The 19,515-nt window shown below is 40.4% G+C and overlaps 1 protein-coding gene and 1 long non-coding RNA gene across 2 annotated transcripts; both read right to left on the bottom strand.

The window, feature by feature from the left end:
- Nucleotides 1-4,175: 4,175 nt before the first annotated feature.
- Nucleotides 4,176-5,897, bottom strand: LOC103717084. The gene is made up of 4 exons (XM_008805331.4): nucleotides 5,770-5,897; nucleotides 5,326-5,505; nucleotides 5,149-5,215; nucleotides 4,176-4,908 (listed from the first exon to the last, which is right to left on the bottom strand). Exons 1-4 carry the CDS (start codon nucleotides 5,880-5,882, stop codon nucleotides 4,591-4,593), a joined length of 678 nt encoding a protein of 225 aa, XP_008803553.2. The 5' UTR covers nucleotides 5,883-5,897; the 3' UTR covers nucleotides 4,176-4,590.
- Nucleotides 5,898-18,501: 12,604 nt separating this feature from the next.
- Nucleotides 18,502-19,171, bottom strand: LOC103717083. The gene is made up of 2 exons (XR_001879980.3): nucleotides 18,791-19,171; nucleotides 18,502-18,694 (listed from the first exon to the last, which is right to left on the bottom strand). It is a non-coding gene; the product is annotated as an uncharacterized LOC103717083 (long non-coding RNA).
- Between the last annotated feature and the right edge of the window lie 344 nt (nucleotides 19,172-19,515).

Raw genomic sequence — 19,515 nt, 5'->3', positions numbered from 1 at the left:
CGCCCACACAGATCATCACAGTATTGGTATCAAGTGCTTGTCTCTTTTTGAAGAATCAGACGGCAAAAGCAAAAAGAGTTGTGCCCAATCATGGGACAATATCCTGCTACTTTCTGAATGTGTTAGCTAGATCTTAATCGGCCAATGGCAAAAGGCCTTCAATGAGCCTCATCCAATTCATGGGACCATCTCCCGTGGACCTCGTAGCAGGTATATAGGTCAATGAACAAAAATATACATCACAAGTAACCCAACTGCACACTATAAATCGAAACAAAGTTAATGCGCCCTGCAAACGACTGAAGAAATGGTCTGTATCTTTGTGACAAGTTTCTTTCATCACATGCCAGCCTGCAGTGATCTTCCAGAAAATAATGGCCGATATTTCTCCTGCTCTCTCATGTAGCCAGATTCCGGAAGCCAATGACTAATCCGCCACGTTGCGGAAAGCTGGCCATTGATCATACTTTCCAAGCAATGGACGCTTGTGGATTTCCGGACGCACGTCCATTTGCGGGTCCCATCCACCTCAGCAGCACGCTGGGTTATTTGTGTGATGGAGGAAATTAAGAGACCATCTTCCGACGTGGCGGGCACCAGCCGAACGAGAAGTCCAGATTTTTTTTTTTTTTCCTTTTTTTTGTGCGCGGTCGATTCGTATCAATATTGGATCCGCAATGTGACCTCTGGTCCTTTTGTAGCTGTCATGCATTCCATTGTTAGAGTAAGACAGGAGCTTGTGCTGCTCGAGAGGTGGTGTCGCAAAATTGGTCGTTTTTCTTGGTGAGCGCAGATATTCGCTTCTTTGCATTATCCTATTCCTGCGAGAGGGATGAGACGTTGACGAGGGTGACCTTGAGCTGCTCCGGTCGTCGCCCGATAATTGCCGCCACCTGGGCCTCAAGGCATCTTCCATGACGTTTAATCGCGGACGTCATAAAGCCGCGTATGACACGATTCGAAAACAAGGCGCCAAAAAAAATTTGATGACTTCTGGATCCTTCCCATAATAGTCATCAAATCTAATAATAGTCATCAAATCTAATAGTAATAATTTTTTCTTGATCTTATTCTTAGTCAAGCAATCTATGGAACAGAAAAACGAGAATATGAACCCTCATCGGTGGTATCAGCTTCTTGTATCATTATCAGTATGAGCTTATTGCAGGTATGAATAAGTCAGTTAATTTGAGCAGCAATTACAATGTTTATATTGACTTGTGTTCTGATAGCATTGATCATAAATTTTTTTCTATTATTCACGGGTCGATACTTCCTCTGTTACTTATAGAAAATTACATTCGATCCTAAAAGTATGTGCTAGATATTCGGCTTTTCCTTATTGATGGTTCCATCATATAGGAGGATCTCAATTGAAGTTATGACTTCCAAAGTTTGAAGAAGGGCATCCTAAGTGCTTGCTTGTTGTTCATCCTTTATGATCAATCCGTTCCCTGGAGAATAAAATTCCTGTCCAGCACAGTAACATCTCGAGAATTGTTTTAGTCCCATGATATTGTCCCAGGGATGCAAGTCGACTGAGTCAGACCAGACATACTAGACTAACTTTCATATTCGGGCCGAATATGGAAGAGGCCACATCCATCAGGCACCGAGAATAAACACACCCAGTACCATCAGTATGCATCCAAACTGTGGGTTAGAAACTAGGCATCCAAGCTGTGGATCCAAAAGACTGGCCAGGAAAGAGAGCGGTACGACCAAACTCCGATTGTCCAAGAGAATATTGGGATGATGTACTCGTCGCTCATGAGCCTTTGATCCAAGAAGAGGTCCTGCATGACCCATCGGAAGAAAGCTAGTAATGGCTTTGTCCATGCAAGGCATGCCAACGAAAGCATTTGGTTTCAGAATCATCAAGTGAGGTTCCCAGTTATTGTGCATCTAATTCAAACTAGAGCTGCCATGGAGCGCGATAGAAGCGATAGTGTGGAGAAAAATCTATGGTGCAGGCAAGATTTGTTTTTCCAAAGACTGTAGATTAATTACTCTTAGAATCTATGGGGAGTCACTTTGCAATAATTCCAAACCTAAGTTTTTGAGTAAATTATAAAAATCTTTGGAAGTTTAGGAGTAAAATATATTTGCACCTAATAGTATACAAAACATGCGCATACTATCCTAAGATTTATTTCTATTCAATTCTTCAACCCATAATTTAATAGAATGTTAGTCAAATCGTTAATTTTAAATTGGATCCAAATGCCATGTTACAAAAAATTTTGAAACTCATATTTCACTTAATTAAATCTGCGACTTGAGACAAGTTAGATGTGTTCAAGTATAGGATCCTATGTGGTCTTGTTTACATTCAGAAAATAAAACTGTTGCTGGAAATTGGACCCGGGGGCAGTCTTCGGTCGAGGAGAGGGAGCGGCGATGAGTTCTCACGGTGGGGCGGCGGTCCGTCGGCGAGCGGCGTCCTCCGTCTGGGGCAGTCGGAGAGAAGGGGCGGCAGGTCCTCCTGGCGAAGCGGCGATCCGTCAGTTGGCGGCGTCCTCCGTCCGGGTGCCTGCACACAAACCGGTGGCCGGGTTTTCCGGCGCCGGCCCTCCGACGCTCAAGTCAGGGAAGGGGCAAATAGTGTAGAAAGGGAGATAAATAATGTCTGTAGAGTGTATCAATCTTCCAACCCCCTCCTGAGAGGCCACGGCTCCCTTTTATAGGCGGGGGTCGGTTTACCTGCGATGTAACAGGGCGAGGCCGTAGTACGGCTCGGCATGTTGTTCAGGTCGGCGCATGGTCAGGCGAATCATTGCTCTGATGTCGGCGGTGAGGGCGTCGTATAACCAGAACTAGCACGCTGTCAGACGAATTATTGCATTGGTGTCGGAGACTTATCATAGTTGACTAGACTCTGCTGGGCTGATTTGCCGTGGAGAGCTGAGAGTCCGTAGATGACAGGAGCCATGCGCATTTATGGTGGAGTAAGCCGGAGATCCGTATTTATTATGGAGTAAGCCGGAGATCCGCATTTATTGTGGAGTAAGCCGGAGATCCGCATTTATTGTGGAGTAAGCCGGAGATCCGCATTTATTGTGGAGTAAGCCGGAGGGTTACAGCGACCATGCGCAATAAATGTCAGGGTACGATTCTCGGCCGGACCTCTGAGGCGCACGGCCGTAGTAGGTGGCTGACAAGAGTAGACCTCGAACATCGGGATTTTTCTTAGGTCGGAGGTCTCGAGGTCGGGCGTTCCGAAGTCGGACGCCGACTTCGGCCGTCCGGGGTCGGAAGTTATACGGCTTCTTAGGGGTATTTATGTCATTTTGGGAAAAAATCTTATTTCCCCCAACAAAAACAATATACGGGACCATTTCATCAGATAGATCTAATGTCAAGGTCCACGAAATATATCACAAGAATTGAGTTGCAGTAGAATAGAGAGTTAGGAGGGGTGAGAATGGCCTGAACCCCGACCCTGCGCCCTTAAACCAAGTTGAGACGATGTTAGACGAAGCTCTAGACCGTGTCCTGGACTTAAACCGGGTGCGAGAATGGATTGCACAAAATTTGGAGCTGCTCCAGAACACCCCAGTTCTGTCCAATAGAAAATAGTTTTTCTTTTTCTTTCTTTTCTTTCTTATTTTTGGTACGTTGGGACTTATAACATACAGCACAGCAAAATACTAGGCCAACTCCATACATATCAGCATCAAGGATCTGGGCTAGCGATAATCCTCAAAGTACGGGTTTAGCGAGCAAAACTGCAACTCGACCCGAATGGAGGCTTAAATCGGATTAGACCTAAACCAACCAACTAATGTATCAGATTATCAGGCCTGGATCTGAATGTCAAATATGAAAGATATCCCATGGAGGATATGGTATCAAGGATGGAATAATCAATTCTCTATTATGTCCATCTCCACACAATGTGCATGTGAATCTCGCACACTCAAACCATGCATTGCACTTGCAATGATCCGATAAGGTTGGAACAAACCATCATGTGTGCATGTTCATGCTTTAATAATTATTTCACAATGTCCTCGAATATCACAACTTCATTACAGTTTCATGTAGAGTAACGTTGAGAATCTCTCCACAATCCAAGCATTTAAGTTTCAAAATCTGAATCAGTCAAATTTGCAACCACAAACGGCTCTAGCGAGCAAACAACAAATCCACAAATAAAAATTACAGAAATCAGCTAAACCGGCCAAAATATGAATAGTATTACCAAAGCATAAATAAATCTATATGTACAGATCCCATAACTCAAAAGCTCGACCACACTGCGTACATACTCTCTTTACAAATTCCACGCCTCAATATAGACTCAAATTAGAATGGATCGGAGATAACTGGATCATCTCCAACCGGACAATAATTTAAATGCAAATATTAGCTTAAGAAAGGACAATAAAAGAAAACGAAAATTGAAGGAGAAGAAAAGGCATGCCTAATCTCCTCCTCCATTATTCCCGTATCCACACCTTCCCATATTCAAATATCAACAAGAAAGGGCTAATAATGTTGCTTATGTACAGTAATCACAAGGATTTCTCAGCTCCTAACGTTGATTTGGATGCCGTTAATTACTCTTCTCCAACGGCTACTCGGCTTTTAGGCGATGGCGGTGATGCCGCAGCCCCGGCGATCGCGATCGCGATCGCGGTCGAGGCAATGAAAACCCTCGATCCTCATGGCGGCCGGCTTGAGCCCGAGCTTGGTGGGTCCGCAGCCCTTCCTGGAAGATGACGTGGCAGGTGAGCCGCCCATGGGCGAGCCGGAGGGGATGGCGTTCGGGAGGAGGAACGGGCCGATGGCCCTCTCCTCGCCGAATCTGACGTCGTGGACCACCGGGTTCGACGCCCGGCACGGCGGCGACCCGCAGAAGAACGGCGGCGGCGACGACGAGGCCACCTGGCTCGCCTCCCCACCCTGGGAAAAAGATCGACCGGTAAGAATCATCTCATCTCTGGACCAACACAAGTTAAACCGTTTCACCACAACTAAAAAAGAAAATCTAACGGTAAAAACCACAGATCTCAGATGCTTGAGCAAAGATTCTCAGATCCATCGGTATCATATCACCAAAAGTTTGATATCATGAAAAAAAAATAGCTAGTTTTTCTTGAAACTAGAAATTAGAAGGGGGAGAAAAAAGAAAATTGTTATTACCTTTGTAAGAAAAATAACGAGAAGCTCCGTGTCGCCTTTGGATTCACAAGGCAGCTCCGCTTGAGAACTGGGGTCAAATAAATTGGAAGAGATCTTGTTAGAAATCAACTTTTTTTTTAATTATTTTTCTTCATAGAAGTAAAAGAAGAGATAGGAGGCATGAGAGACGGAAATTACCAGGGCTGCCACCGCAGTGGCCGGAGCGGATCGACGCCGGCGGCGAGCTGGGTGAGCCGGCGGGGCTTGGGGCAAGCCACCGGCTCGTGGTGCTCGGCGACGCCCCTCATCTCCTCGCAGGCAGCGAAGCCGCTCTTCTTACCCCCGCAACGATTCATCATCTCCACAATTCCTTCAGATCTGCAAGTGAGAAACCCAAACCCAAGCTTTCTTTAATCTCTTACAAATATTTCCACCTCAAACAAACGCCAGATCTGGCGGAATTTAATGCCAGATCCCTTAACAGTACAAGATCCACCAAAAAAAAGCATCAAATTAATGTGAAAAATTAATCTTTTTTGATGATATGTAGAAAAAAATAATCTTGTTTTACTCATAGAAGAAATTCTAGGATAGGAAAAAAATGATGAGAAACAAATTAGGAGGAAAAAAATAATATTTTACCTTAGAGAGATTGGTGAGTATGTAAAAATAGAGAAGAGAATAAATGAAGGGACGCAGGAGAAGGAGAGAAAAGTCAAGGCTGTAGAGACATTTATAGGGAGAAAAAGGTGCATGGGGTAGGGGGTGTTCAAAATAAACTAGATAGGATGGGTTGTGACTTGTGACGGACGGATATAAAAAATGGATGGGTTTGAATCCGATAAGCTATATAATTAATGAAATTATAGCCACTATATGAATAGAAGAAATTTATAGTTTATTTTTTTATAATTCAATTTTTGATTTAAATAGAAAAAAAATTAATATACATTAATAACTATAATATATTTTAATAAAAAATAGTTTATACATAAATTAAATTAATTGATGACTTAGAAACAAAATAAATAAAAATAATCTTCCATTGTAATTTTTATAGAATATATATATATATATATATATATATATATATATATATAATATATATATATATTCTAAATTTTAATAATAATAAATTTCTAAATAAAGAAAGGAAGGGCGAAAGGGGCTAATGGGGCTGTGATAGGCCATCCTCTACGGAGTGAACTAAAAAGAGAGAGGGGATTAAGGTTGTATTATATAGGATCGAATTCAGGAAGGGGCATACTATTTCCTCTAGAATGGCATGCTACTGAAATAGATCAATTGTGCCAAACTAAGATGCAGAACAAATATCAAACATCAAAAAAATATTGGCAGAGAATTTCAAAAAGAAAATAGTGGAACAAAAAGTGACATAGAAAATAAGTTTATTTAAAAAAAATTAAAAAGCCGAAATAATGAATTCGGCTTCTCTCCAAAAGATGTCTTACAAAAGATGCCCTACACACTCCCAACTTTTCATATAACTCTCTTCTCCTATATATAAAATCATACTTTCTCTCCTACTATAAGACAAAAATATTACTATCCAACTCTAACTAAAAAAACAAACTCAAATATATGGGGCCTAAAGCTTAACCCAACTAAAATGGAGTTACACTAAAAGACAAAATATCCCAACTGGAATTGGAATATAAAACTAAAATTAACTACGAACAAAATCCTAATGTAAGTCGGACAAGCAACGAACTTCCACTTCTCTTTATTGTAAAGTCCATACCAATAACATTGGGTTGTTGATGTTGTAAAATGTCACAGTAGCCATTGCCAATATTAACAGCAACATGCAATAACCTATCGAACCAATTAAATAATAAAGCTCCTTTATTGGCCCAAACACCAACTCTTTTGATTGCTCATACACTTCAATACGCACATCAAAATTAACGATATACTCAGACACTTCTCTCAATATTGATTTTATGGTCACTATACCGAGATTTCATAAAATATCAAGCTTATATCAACAAACGTCAAGTTGCTAGTTATAGTCACTGGTTACTAGTGCATCGGCCATTACCTACACACCTATGAAATCGGTAGAAAACCTTTGGTTGTATTCACATATATCGACTTAAGCAGCTTCAACGATTTGGATACAGTTAGCTTCTATACATAAAATCAATTTCTTATGCACAGAGTTTCTAACAACTTGAACTTTGAAGTAGCTTCAAAATTAAATGATATTCCAATAATCTTGTCGAACACCAAGGCACAACAAAAATCCATTTGTACCAAGTATATCTTCTTGTTGCTTGATATCTGAAACTATTTCAAATTTAGTTAGCTCGTCATCCTCAAGACTGAGTAAATCTCTATAAGAAATATCTATATCTTTGATAGCTTTGATGCAAGACTCTTCTGCATGATTTGATTCCTCAATTTAACTTTTTACGACTATATCAACTGTAGTATCTTTTGACTTTTCATGAGCCGTTTAAGAATTAACTGATCCTTTAATCATGATCTTTTTTGAACTTGATATAATAATCCATCTAATCAAGCTTCTCCTGCTCCATATTTTTTTTTTGGTCCTGGTTAATTGTTAAGCTGATTAATTTTGTTATGCTCCAAGTCTTCCAAACTTGATCTAGTCTCTACCTGATTAAGCTGCCTGTACTTTAGATTTTTATATCAAAACCAATTTTGTTCCTCTTTCAGATTTTCGGAGACACCAAGAATCAAAATCTATTTTTCAAACAACTTTTGTTTGAGATATCTCACCTTGCTAGAACTTGAGTTGCCGGTCGTAAGAATATTCCATACTTTTTTCGGCTCTTATATATCTTAGATATAAAGATAGTTTTCTCTATCAACATGATCCACATCATCTTTTTAGGTTTCAAATTCCACTTTCTTCTTGTAATGGTATTGTTAAGAGTATCTATTGAGATCGTCTTTGACTCATCAAGGATATCCCATAAATCTTGTCATTTCAAATAATACTTGATAATAGACTTCTACATTAGATGACAGGTGTTGTTTAAAAAGAGAAGCAATGGTAACAAAAATAACCATATTAATATTTGTGAGGTTAAGCATGTTGAACTTATTGAGAGAGAAGGTAGTAACATAAACCATAATGATTCTTCTCTTGAATCACAAGAGTCTACACGCTTGCACCACCCCACACTGCACCGAACTACGAACATATAAAGTATCAACAATTAAGTCACCACCCCAAATATTGCGGTTCGAATAAATTTGATCGAAGCTGCACACTACTTAACCATTGTCCAACCTCAAAGCCCGGCTTTGATATTACGTAGAATGGCACACTATCCGAAGTAAATCGGTTGTACTAGCCCAAGATTTTGAGAAAACACCAAAAACCAAAAAAAGTAGCAGTAAAGAATTGCAAGAAAAAAAAATAGTTGAAGAAAAAAAAGAGAGAGAAAAGAAATTCATTCAAAAAATAAATAAAAGATCGAAATAATAATTTCAACTACTCTTATAAATATAAGATGCCTCACAAAAAATGTTCTACACACAAAAAGAATTCTATCCCCAGCCATCCACGTAACTCTCTCTTTCTATTTGTAAAGCTACACTTTCTTTTGTATTACAAGACAAAAATATCACTATCCAAAGTAACTTAAATATATTAATTATATAATTTAACTTAACTAAAATGAAGTCACATTAAAAGATGAACTATCCTAATTAAAATTAAAATAGAAAAAATAAAATTTTAATATAAGCAGGACAAATAATATATTTTTAATTTTTTTATTCGATTTAAATTTGCTTTAGGTATTATATCTAAAATTCATACATAATTTGGAGTTTAAATGAGCCGGAGAATTTGAATCCTGGATACACGTGATGGGAAAAAAGAAAAATAAAATATAGACTCGTGTGCGGATTAATTGCCATTTACGCATTTATTTAGTTCCACGCGGGCGGTACGTGGGCTCGGCAACCGCACCTACTAATAAAAGGTCAAAAAAATGAAATAAAAAAAGGTATGGTGAAATGGTGATAGGATATGAGAGCGGTGCGGACGAGCGGCCGTCCGTCATCGTCGGTAACCGACCACTCATTTGCTCCGCGGACGACCCGGTTCGAAAGCGCGTGGCCAGATCTACCGAACTGGAGGGCCACGGTGCGTGCGCACGCCGGATATGAACGGTCGTGATTTAGGGAGGGAGCTGACGGCATAACAGTCGGGAAAAAGACGCCACATGATGTGTCAGGCTGGAGACCACCAAGGGATTGTCATTTGTGAGGTGCCAAACAACAACCCCGTTCTCGGCAGGATGTTCGCGTGTTAGAGCGGTTGAATCAGTCTTTGTCTCAAAAACTTAAGCTAATAAAATAAAATAAATTTATTTATATTTTTTTATATATTTTTTTTTGTCTTCTTTTTTCTTCTTCTAATGGATGAATCCAACTATAACTGATCACGGGCCTTCTAGCCGACCCAGCTCGGCTCAGAATTTTTCAAGCTTGGACATTAAAAAAAGACCCATGGATTGGACCTCGGCAAGAAAAGCGGCCCGACCAAAAAAACGGACCGAGCCTGAAAACTTTTAAATATAGCCCAACTCGGACCGGCCCGAGTCGTGTTTTATATATAAAGATAGAAAAATACATTCAGTTTTAGAGAGCCCATTAAGCTGTTGGGCCATTCCATCCCATTTCCAGATTCCAAACAAAGAAAAAATCGGACCCTGTTGGGTCGAGCCTGGGATCAGATTTTTAAAGTCGGATCGGGTCTGAACAAAAATTTAAGCCCAACAGTCAGGCCGGGCCGGGCCTGAGCATAGCCATCGGGTCTAATTTATATTGTAGAGCCCGGTTTGGGTTTTGATCAGCTCTAAGTCCAATATATGAATTTTTTAATAATGAAGTTAAAGAATGCGAAAATAAGATTCGAACTCTGGATCTTTCTGATACCACGTTAAAATCACCACTTGTCCCAAAAATTTATGCTAATAGAAAGAGATAGATTTATTTATATATTTTATATGTTTTTTAGGGGGCTTAGCCGGGACGATCCTGATGGAAGCAAAGCTTGTGCCTTGGGCCTGGGGTTGGGTCCATGGATTCGATCCATGTGTTATGAGACAAAAAAATTTTAAGAGACTCAAGCAAAAGACTATTATATTTTTTTTTCCTTATACTACTCGGAAGAATGAAAATGATGTCCTGTCCGCTCGAAGGCTTTGTAGAGGTGTAAATCCGGACCTGTCGTGGTTTGTTTGGGGCGAAATTGATTATTAGGTCCCTGAAAACATCCTAGTCCTCATGGCGTTTCCACTTTACACCCCCTTCGGCGAGTCTTTTGAGAGCAGTTCTTCTCGAAGAAAAAACCAAAGCCAATTACCCTAATCTATAGAAAATATGGAGTCATTCTCTAGTAGTGATTGCATTAATCATGATAAAGATAGAACTGATTTTAACTATTATATTACTCTTCTCTTCGTGTCTCCTTTGTTGTCTCACATTGAAGACTGAATGGGAAAACTAGACATCAATTTCGCTGTTGCTGCTAGAATCTAAGTTCAGATCGGTTTTCTTTTGAAGTACACTAAGATCGGCCAAAGCCGAGGTTCAGGTTGGTCTCCGCTCAAGGTATACTGAGGTCGGCCAGAACCGAGGTGAAAGGCAGGTCGATCAAGAGGATGCTGAGGATTCTGCACCATGAAAGCACGACATGCAAAAAAGTCCACTTGTTGGAAAATTTTCAGTGGGAGATCCAACCAAGATATTATGTAACATATTAAACAATAGTTAATAAACAATATGGTTCAGAGTTAATAAGGTACTAATAGCCTGATTAATATGTTATATAATAGTATCAGAATGGACCCGGCCTATGACTCATGTGGACTAGAGAACAATGCAGCACGAACTCATTGAGACTAACCACAGGTCGATCATGGTGCTTGTGATTAGATTTGAATGGATTTGGACTCTTAGCCAAATACGGACGTTAGGGCTTAAACGGGAGGAATATGTAAAAACCTGTGTGAGCGTGTATCTAGTCCCACATCGATTATTCGATAGGTAAATCTTGGATACATACACAGGATTAAAAAACATAAATAATAACTTATGGTTAATATTTTTAGATGAGATCCTGAGTTGTTACACATATACATAATTTCTACGTTGGACTTAAACGGCAAACATAAAATTTATAAAAACTACAACCTTTTTTCCTTTTCCTTTATATCATGTATTATATTTATCAAAAAATAATAAGACTAAGGTATTAGATAAAATTAAATAAAAAACGTTACTAACCCCGGCAGGAAACATGCCCCTTTACAAAACTGCAAGCACAACATAGAAAAACAAAGGGTAACCATGCATATTGCATATACAAAAATGTGCGGGTAATGACACCTAATATAATTATTAGCTTCCATAATATATCTAGAAAAGTATTAGCTTTCTCTGGCAGAAATATAATCGAAGTTCAGCGTTTGTTGTTGTCATAAGACAAAATTATGGAAAAACATTTGAATCTTTTACATCAAAAAAAGATAAGAAAAAGGGTCGAACGTCAACAAACAAATCCAACATGTTCTTTCACAGAACACCGGGTATCTCTAGTCCTAATATGTCACCGCCTCCAATAATTTTGTCAGGAAATAATTGATGGACCTTTGTGTAGTAATTGTGTTAATAATTGAAAGTAGTTCTGTCTTCTCATCGGTGGTAACTTCTCAATTTGCAACATTTTCTTCTAGATGAATGCATTCACAGGCCCACTTTTTCGCACAGTTTGATGATATGTAAGTTCTATAAATTAAAAGGTTTGTATAATTGTGAATTACCGATTAAAGCTCGCTAAACCAACATTCTGGTGAGGAAAGATCTTATTCCTTATGTACAGTTCAAACAAGCAGCTCTTCAACGCATGCTTCGACGGAGCAAGTTCACCTGTCTCTTTCTTTCCTACGAAGAGCTAATGACTGCAGATGAACAATCTAACAACTCACAACATATACTTCGTTTCCACTCTACGAGGAATGAAAACAGTACTTCCACACGAGTCTTTAATGGTGTTCGGACCAACTCCGAACGCCAAGGACCAACTCGATCGCCAACCATGGTCGTATATCCTTAAAAAGATGCAGCAGCAAGCGTTGGACCCAGGTCAGGGAAGACCATGCATCCTCTAGTTCGAAGCATTATTCGTTCTACATTACTTAGATCCAGCGGTCGCTTAAGAAAATCCAAGAAGAAGCGCTTGCCGTGCAACGCTGGGAGTTTGCTGAAATACTCCAAAGCGAACGAGGCTACGTGGGCGCTGGCGGTGCTCGGTCGGAGGGGTCACGGGTGTCCTAACGTGAATTCTATATATGGGCCCAACTACAGTGCCAATCGCAGTGCGCGGCCGACTCACGGGCCTGCGTCCTAATGCGAATCCCATGTCTGGGCCCAACGACAATGGAGTTGCACGCCATAGGGTACGAGGAGATCGGTGCATTTCACGAGATCTGTGAGCTATCCATCCACCATTTGATACGTGGAATGGAGCTCGCTTGGTTCCACGGTTGGGCCCCGAAGGGGAAACAGAGGAAAGTGGAATGGGGGAGAAGGAAAGGGACAGCAAGGGCGAACGGCGTCTGATACCTCCGCGCGACGCGGGCATCGGCCTGCGCGCGGGGATGAGACAACGGATCGGATCGCACACCACTTTGGCCAGAAACAGTGGAAGAGCTGCAGATGGGAAGGCCTTTCCGGACACTGAAGGAAGGCTTGGATGATCAGCTCTGCCAACAGTGGGTAAGCTTAAAAAACTTGAAGGGATCCAGCTGCAGTTCTGGTTAATTAGAAGGTTAAAAGAGGCTAAGGATATGGCTTAAAAGTAGTGGAGCAAGGAAGAATTCGGCAGTGTACATTTAGAGAAAATGGACTTATTGCAAACCGTTGATAATGTGGATCGGATGGAAGAGATGGGGATCATAACGCGCAGAGCAAGTGCCACCGTGTGAAGAGATAAGGTGGCGACAGATTTTAAGCGTTAAGGTTCAAAGAAGGAGATGGTACACAGCCTTCTTCCATTGAATTGCTAAAGGTGGAGGGAGAAGCAACTTCATCTCGGACTTGCAGCTTGAGGATAATTAGGTGTTTGACTAATGTTTCCTTGGAACAGCCGTTGATGACCATTTCAAAAGGATCTTTGAGGGCAAAGCTAGCTCGAAACTGCGTGTGAATTGGGACGCTTGAACAAACTTCGCATCCCAAATAGTCTCGAGATATTAATTGGGACAAACCTCCCAATATCACTGAGGAGGTTAGAAAGGCAGTTCTTGATCCATGCTAAAAAAAACCCATCAGATTTGCATGGGTGCCCTTCTATAGTTAAAATAGATATTTGTAACAACCCGAGATTTCAAGCTAAAAAGCTAGTCAAAAAATATTATTTAGTATTTTCAGCTCTATATATATACTCAAGATCTACCCAGTGTATAACTGATGTAAAACTAAATATATACCTTCACGGGTCGTTATTAGGGCTGTTAACGAGCCGAGCCAAGCCCGAGCCTGGGAGAGCTCGGCTCGGCTCGTTTCACAGAAGCTCGGGCTCGGTAACGAGCTCTATATTAGGCTCGAGCTCGGGCTTGCTTGGCAAAGCAAAGGCTCGGACTTGAGCTCGTAAAGCTCATTTCAATTACGAGCTCCAGAACGAGCCCGAGCTCGGGCTCGGGCTCGGGCTCGATAACAAGCTATTTTTCTCTATGTGGTCAAATTTTTATTAATTATGGTGCTGAAATAAGATTTTTCAGTGGGAGACTAGAGCTCGTTTGGGCTCGAGAGCTGCTCGGGCTCAGGCTCGGGTGTAAACGAGCCTCATATTGGGCTCGGGCTCGGGCTCGTTTGACTAACGAGCCGAGCCCGAGCCGAGCTTTTACCGAGCCGAGCCCGAGCAGCTCGGCTCATTAACAGCCCTAGTCGTTATGTGCTCCACCATTTAAGTCCTAGCATTTTCACCAAGCCAAAGATTAAACTCCATTCAAATTCATTCACAAGTATCACAAACATAATTACAAATACCTTGAATCGCCTGTTGTTAAGCCAGATAAACCAATAGTGTAATCTCCCTTAGTTCATATAGGCCATAGGTCGACTTCATTATGACACTATTTATATCATGTTGCCGACCAGAGTGGCTTCATAGCTTGACGGAATGTGTTATTTTTTGTTCTTTGGCCTATATAATCATCGAGATCTACCCAATGCATAGTCGATGTAAGACTAAACACATGCCCTTGCACATCCTCACTATATACTCTTTCTGTTTATGCTCTATCATCCTTGCTAAGCTAAGGGTTCAAAACTATTCGTATGTATCATAACTTCAATCATAAACACTATGCCAGCTCATGGTTAATTCAAATGAGCCTATGCTGCAGTGTTCTCTAATCTATATAGGTCATACTTGGCTTCTCTCTGGTACCACTTTTGTCACGTGGCCGACTCACGTTGAGGATCAAGGCTCCTGTTTTTCTATACAGGGCATCTGCAGCATTGGAGAAAAACCAGATCGAGGCCCCGGGTTGTCTAAGAAGGGGTTAAGGATTAATACGAATTGCACCGGATTAGCATAGCGCGAGCGGAGCAAGAAGACTGATTCGAAGTGTGTTATAGTGTCAGCATCAAGCTCAGAAGTGCTTGTAGTCTGATATATTGTCTGCCGTATTTCAATGATCAATGAAACAAGAGGTCGTGTTACGGCTTATCACCGTGTTTCTTAACAAAAAAAAAAAAAAAAAATCAAGATCATGAAACGAAGTACAACAAAGTTCTACCTTCCAAACAAATAACAAATCTTTTTTCCTATAAACAGGAAGCAATAGAATCCACTCTAACCAATACCTCGTACTTTCAAGAATGACATCATCAGGCTCATAAGACATGGGTTTGAATATTTTAGCATTCCTTGCTTTCCATGGTCCCATCCAAATAGCAGCGGACCGAGGATCCTAATTAACCCCGACTATATTTATTTTGAGTGAAAATGGAGGAAGCCAGGAACTTTCCCCCATTTCATATTCTTAAGAAGGGATATATTTGCACTGGGGAGAGGGGGCAGAAGAATGGTACACAAGGGTAAGAGTTACAAAGATGATGAAAGAGAAGCAAAATTCCTCCACACTCGCTAGCGATTCTCCTACGCAAGGATCCTAACCCACTGTAAAATGCCGTTTCATTCTCTTTGATCCCCAAACTTCCGGAGATAAACTATAGCTAGAGAACTTGGCCAACCTCCGAAACAAACTTCCTTCATAAATTATCCCAGACACATCTAGCTAGTAAAGGGATTGGTTATTTCCTCACGAACAACAAACAAAAAACATCCAGCAAGACAAGGGTCCATTTGCCAGGTTTCCAGCTACACGAATGTAATTTTAGCCAACAATACAAAAGTTTTAACTCCTTAGTATTAGCGTAATTTTAGAAATCACATTACAATCTATATCAACTCATAATATTTTTTTTGTTAGCATGATTCTATATCGGTTAGTATTATTTTTCTTTGTTAGCAAGAGCTTATTAAAGTAATTTTAGAGGTCACATAACAACTCGTATCAGCGAGTATTATTTTTTTTTATTAGCATGATTCTATATCAATCTATATTATTTTTCTTGTACGGAATCTGTACACAAATATATAGAATCCCTAAGATATACCGAATATACTAGAATAGAGAAATAAAATTAATTTTCTCTCTTTCTTTTTTCTTTTTTCTCTTGTTTTGCTATTCTTCTGTAAATATTTTAACATGATATCAGAGTCACCGATAACTAATTTTCCGCTACCATCTCTTTCATCTTTGCCATGTTTAGAAGCTTTAAAGATCCCCATTGCTGATTTATCAATCTTCTTTTCTAAGTGAATCAATGCCCGAAGATCTTCTATTTTTCGGTAGATCTGCTGTTCTTATATTTTTCCATAGATCCTCTATTTTTTAGTGAATCAACATTTGAAGATTTCACATTACTTAGTAGATCTACATAATCCTCTATTTTTAATAGATTAATACCAAAAGATCATTTATTTTCTAATGAATCCGCAGCTCCTCTCCACCACTTTTTTTCACAGCTTATGATCTTCAGCCGTCTCTCACCATAGCTCGGCCCCTTTCTCTCCATCTTTGGTTTTATTTACTGCGTTCAGCTCCTTTACCATCCAGTTTGAGATCTCTTGCTCCTCTTTCGTAGTGCTTCCATCTACGAGAATAGTCAACCATCGGTTGCCTTCTCTCTAAGCTCTGTTCTTGTTGCAACTGTCATCTTCTATATATCTTCTCGCTGCCACATCATCAGACCGGTCAATCAGCCACATCGATAGACACGTCAGTTTGCCACATTAGTCAGACACATCAATAGATACACTAGTTTACCATTTTAGTCAACCATGTTAGTGAACACATTAGTCTACCATATCAGTTAGTTATGTCAGCATTGTCAAACACGTTAGTTTGCTGCGTTAGCTTTCTAATCTGCGACATCAGTTTCTAAGCTATTATGCCAGCTTCTGTTCTGCCATATCAAATTCTGTATTGTCACATCAACTTGACATATCAGTCTACCATATCAGATAATAAGTTGCTATGTTAAACTATTAATCTGCTATATCAGCTTCTGAGCTATTATAGCAACTCGTGTTCAGCCAAATCAGGCTTTGTGCTGCCATGTGGGCTCTTGATCTACCACCACATCAGTTTCTAAGCTGCTATGTCAGCTCATAATATCTTACGTAAACTTCTGAGCTGCTGCTTCAGCTCTTAATTTAGTATGTCAGTTTCTAGGTACATTCAAAATATAATTTCCAAACTCAAGATGGCACCTACAGTACCATCTTATGTTTAAGAAAAGATGTTAGCATAATTTTAGAAATTACGTAATAACCTGTATCAACCCATAATTATTTTTTTTTTTGTTAGTATGATCATGTATCTGTTAACACTATTTTCTTTTGTTAGAATGATTGTTCTAGAGTAATTTTAAAAATCATATAATAACTTGTATCAGCAAATATTATTTTTTTATAAAGTTTATATATAACTTCTTTTATCAATATATATATATATATATATATATATATATATATATATATATATATATAACTTCTAAAATATACCAAATATACTAATATAAAAAAATAAAATTATTATTTTTACCTGTTTTCCTCCCCCTCTGCAGATATTTTAACACTCTTTGAGACCTTTCCTCCCCTTCTGCAGATATTTTAACACTCTCGCGACCTGAACCCAAACAATGAACAGCCTTTGAAGCACAGCAGAAGAAGTCGAGGCTGAGCCTTTTTCTCGAACAACGTGAGGTGGTGTTTGTAGCAAAAAAAAAAAAAAAAAAAAAAAAAACAACGTGAGGAGGTGTTCCAATAATAACTAAAAAACTACGAATACCGGTCCAATAATATTTAATGAATACAACAAATCTGAACCAGCGTGCAGGTCAACGAGATTCCCCTCCAAGCCTGTAGCCGACAAATCCTCCCATCCCCGCTCGGCGCGTGTCAGCATCCAATCGCGATTACTATCCGCAAGGAAGCTCTTATGCGGATTCGGATCCACCGTCCAGATCACCCACCTGATGCCCATTGGCTCGCGAATCAATCCCTCGCATAGATTTCTACATACGGACGTTCGGGGGCAACCGAACATGTGGAGAGATATGGCGTCACCTCCCTGAACCTGCCGTAGAACCCGACCCAGAAACGACGCTTGGATGACTTAAATGCCCTTCGGCTTTCCATTAATGGCAAACGTATCCGAACAAACACTAGTGTCGTGGCTACTGGATTGACCGTTTGACCGGATCTTCCATTTATAAGATCTATATCCTATCTTAAATTGCACAAAAATATCATGCAAATATCTCTCCATCACAGGTGATATATATATATATAAAGAACAGGATGGTTCTCATGATCCAAATCCCAACAGTAAAATCTCTGCGGTCGACAATACAAGTCCTCCATACATACCGTTCTATGCGGATGTTTAGTTATAGTAATTCCGGGTGGGTCAGAAGCAGCACATGGTTATACCTTTTCCCGTTGCAAGTTTTGGTAACTGGCCGGTGGTTAATTGCTGTTTTGGTAAGTACACAACGTCCCAGAAAATCCCACCGATTCACATAAGAATGCAGGAAGATAGAAGGATAAGGAGAGAGATGAGAAGTGAAATTTTTTGTTTCCTCTGGTTAAGTATCTAGTCCTCCATACCAATTCATATGGTGTTCGCATCATACAGTTAAGTTGGGAATTGTTTTGTTTTCCCTTCTGTTCTGGCTAAGAAAGCAGCAGATGAGAAGAGAGAAGTTTGAAAGAGTGGAGATATATTATGGAACAAAATATATAATTTTATTTTCCGGCAGTTATTTTTCTCAGACCTAAAACAAGACTCTGTATGCCAAGAATCTCCCCTCTTAGTTACATTTCTAGTAAAGGTAACGGCATTGATTTAAGAACAAATTTAATAACAAATCGCAGGAGATTCTACTGATACAAAGCCGCCTCCTTTTCCCCCTTCATCATCTATACAAACGCACAAAACGAAAAGCTATGAAAAAATCTCTCATTTAGCTTGCAGAGAAAAGACAGTGGCATTTTTGGGAAGAGAGAGACTCTTACCGGTTATGGAGTGGATCGGGGCAGCTCGGCACCCTTCGCTTGCTGTCATCAAAACCACCCGCCGCCGCCGCTGCCGCGGAGGGGCGGAGAGGGACAGGCCTCCGCCCAATGAGCGGCGCTCCCGTACGTTTAGCCCCTGAGTTCGTCGGAAATATCCGAATTGCCGCCGCCCGACAGTTGAAGCACGCCCACCCGTCTAGAAGCCAAACGCTCAAAAGGACGACGGCCAAACACAGCACGGCTCGTCTGCTCCTCCCTGCCATCGACATTGCCGGAAATCTGACGCAAGTCCGCCGGAATCTCATCACATCGCCGGAATCCCCCGCAACCGCCACCCGATCTCCCCAACGAGAAGAGAGAGAGAGAGAGAGAGAGAGAGAGAGAGAGAGAGAGAGAGGTGATGATACTTCTTTTCGGCAACCACGTGATGACAGAAAGCCAGTAGTAGGAGTCTAGTGGACTAGTTTGCCTCTCGGAGCGAAAATCGTACGGTGGAAGTGATGATAAACTAGTTGCCCTCGCTTTGAACTAAATAACGGAAATGCCATCGTACTGTGATCTATTGGACAAATCGTACGGTGCCGTTAATGGCGGGCGGTGTCTGTGATTTTGTATGTAACCCCGATTATTTAACTTCGGTTTTCAGTTAAACGTGCATCTAAGTACACGGTTTTGTTTGATTACGTGTCTAAACCTCTTAATAAGTAATTGAAGCTCGTGATGGA

This window comes from Phoenix dactylifera, chromosome 11 (assembly GCF_009389715.1).
Source record: "Phoenix dactylifera cultivar Barhee BC4 chromosome 11, palm_55x_up_171113_PBpolish2nd_filt_p, whole genome shotgun sequence".
In the NCBI taxonomy this organism is placed as follows: domain Eukaryota; kingdom Viridiplantae; phylum Streptophyta; class Magnoliopsida; order Arecales; family Arecaceae; genus Phoenix; species Phoenix dactylifera.
The sequence above is the reverse complement of the archived record's forward strand: the minus strand, read 5'-3'. Positions and strand labels throughout refer to the sequence as shown.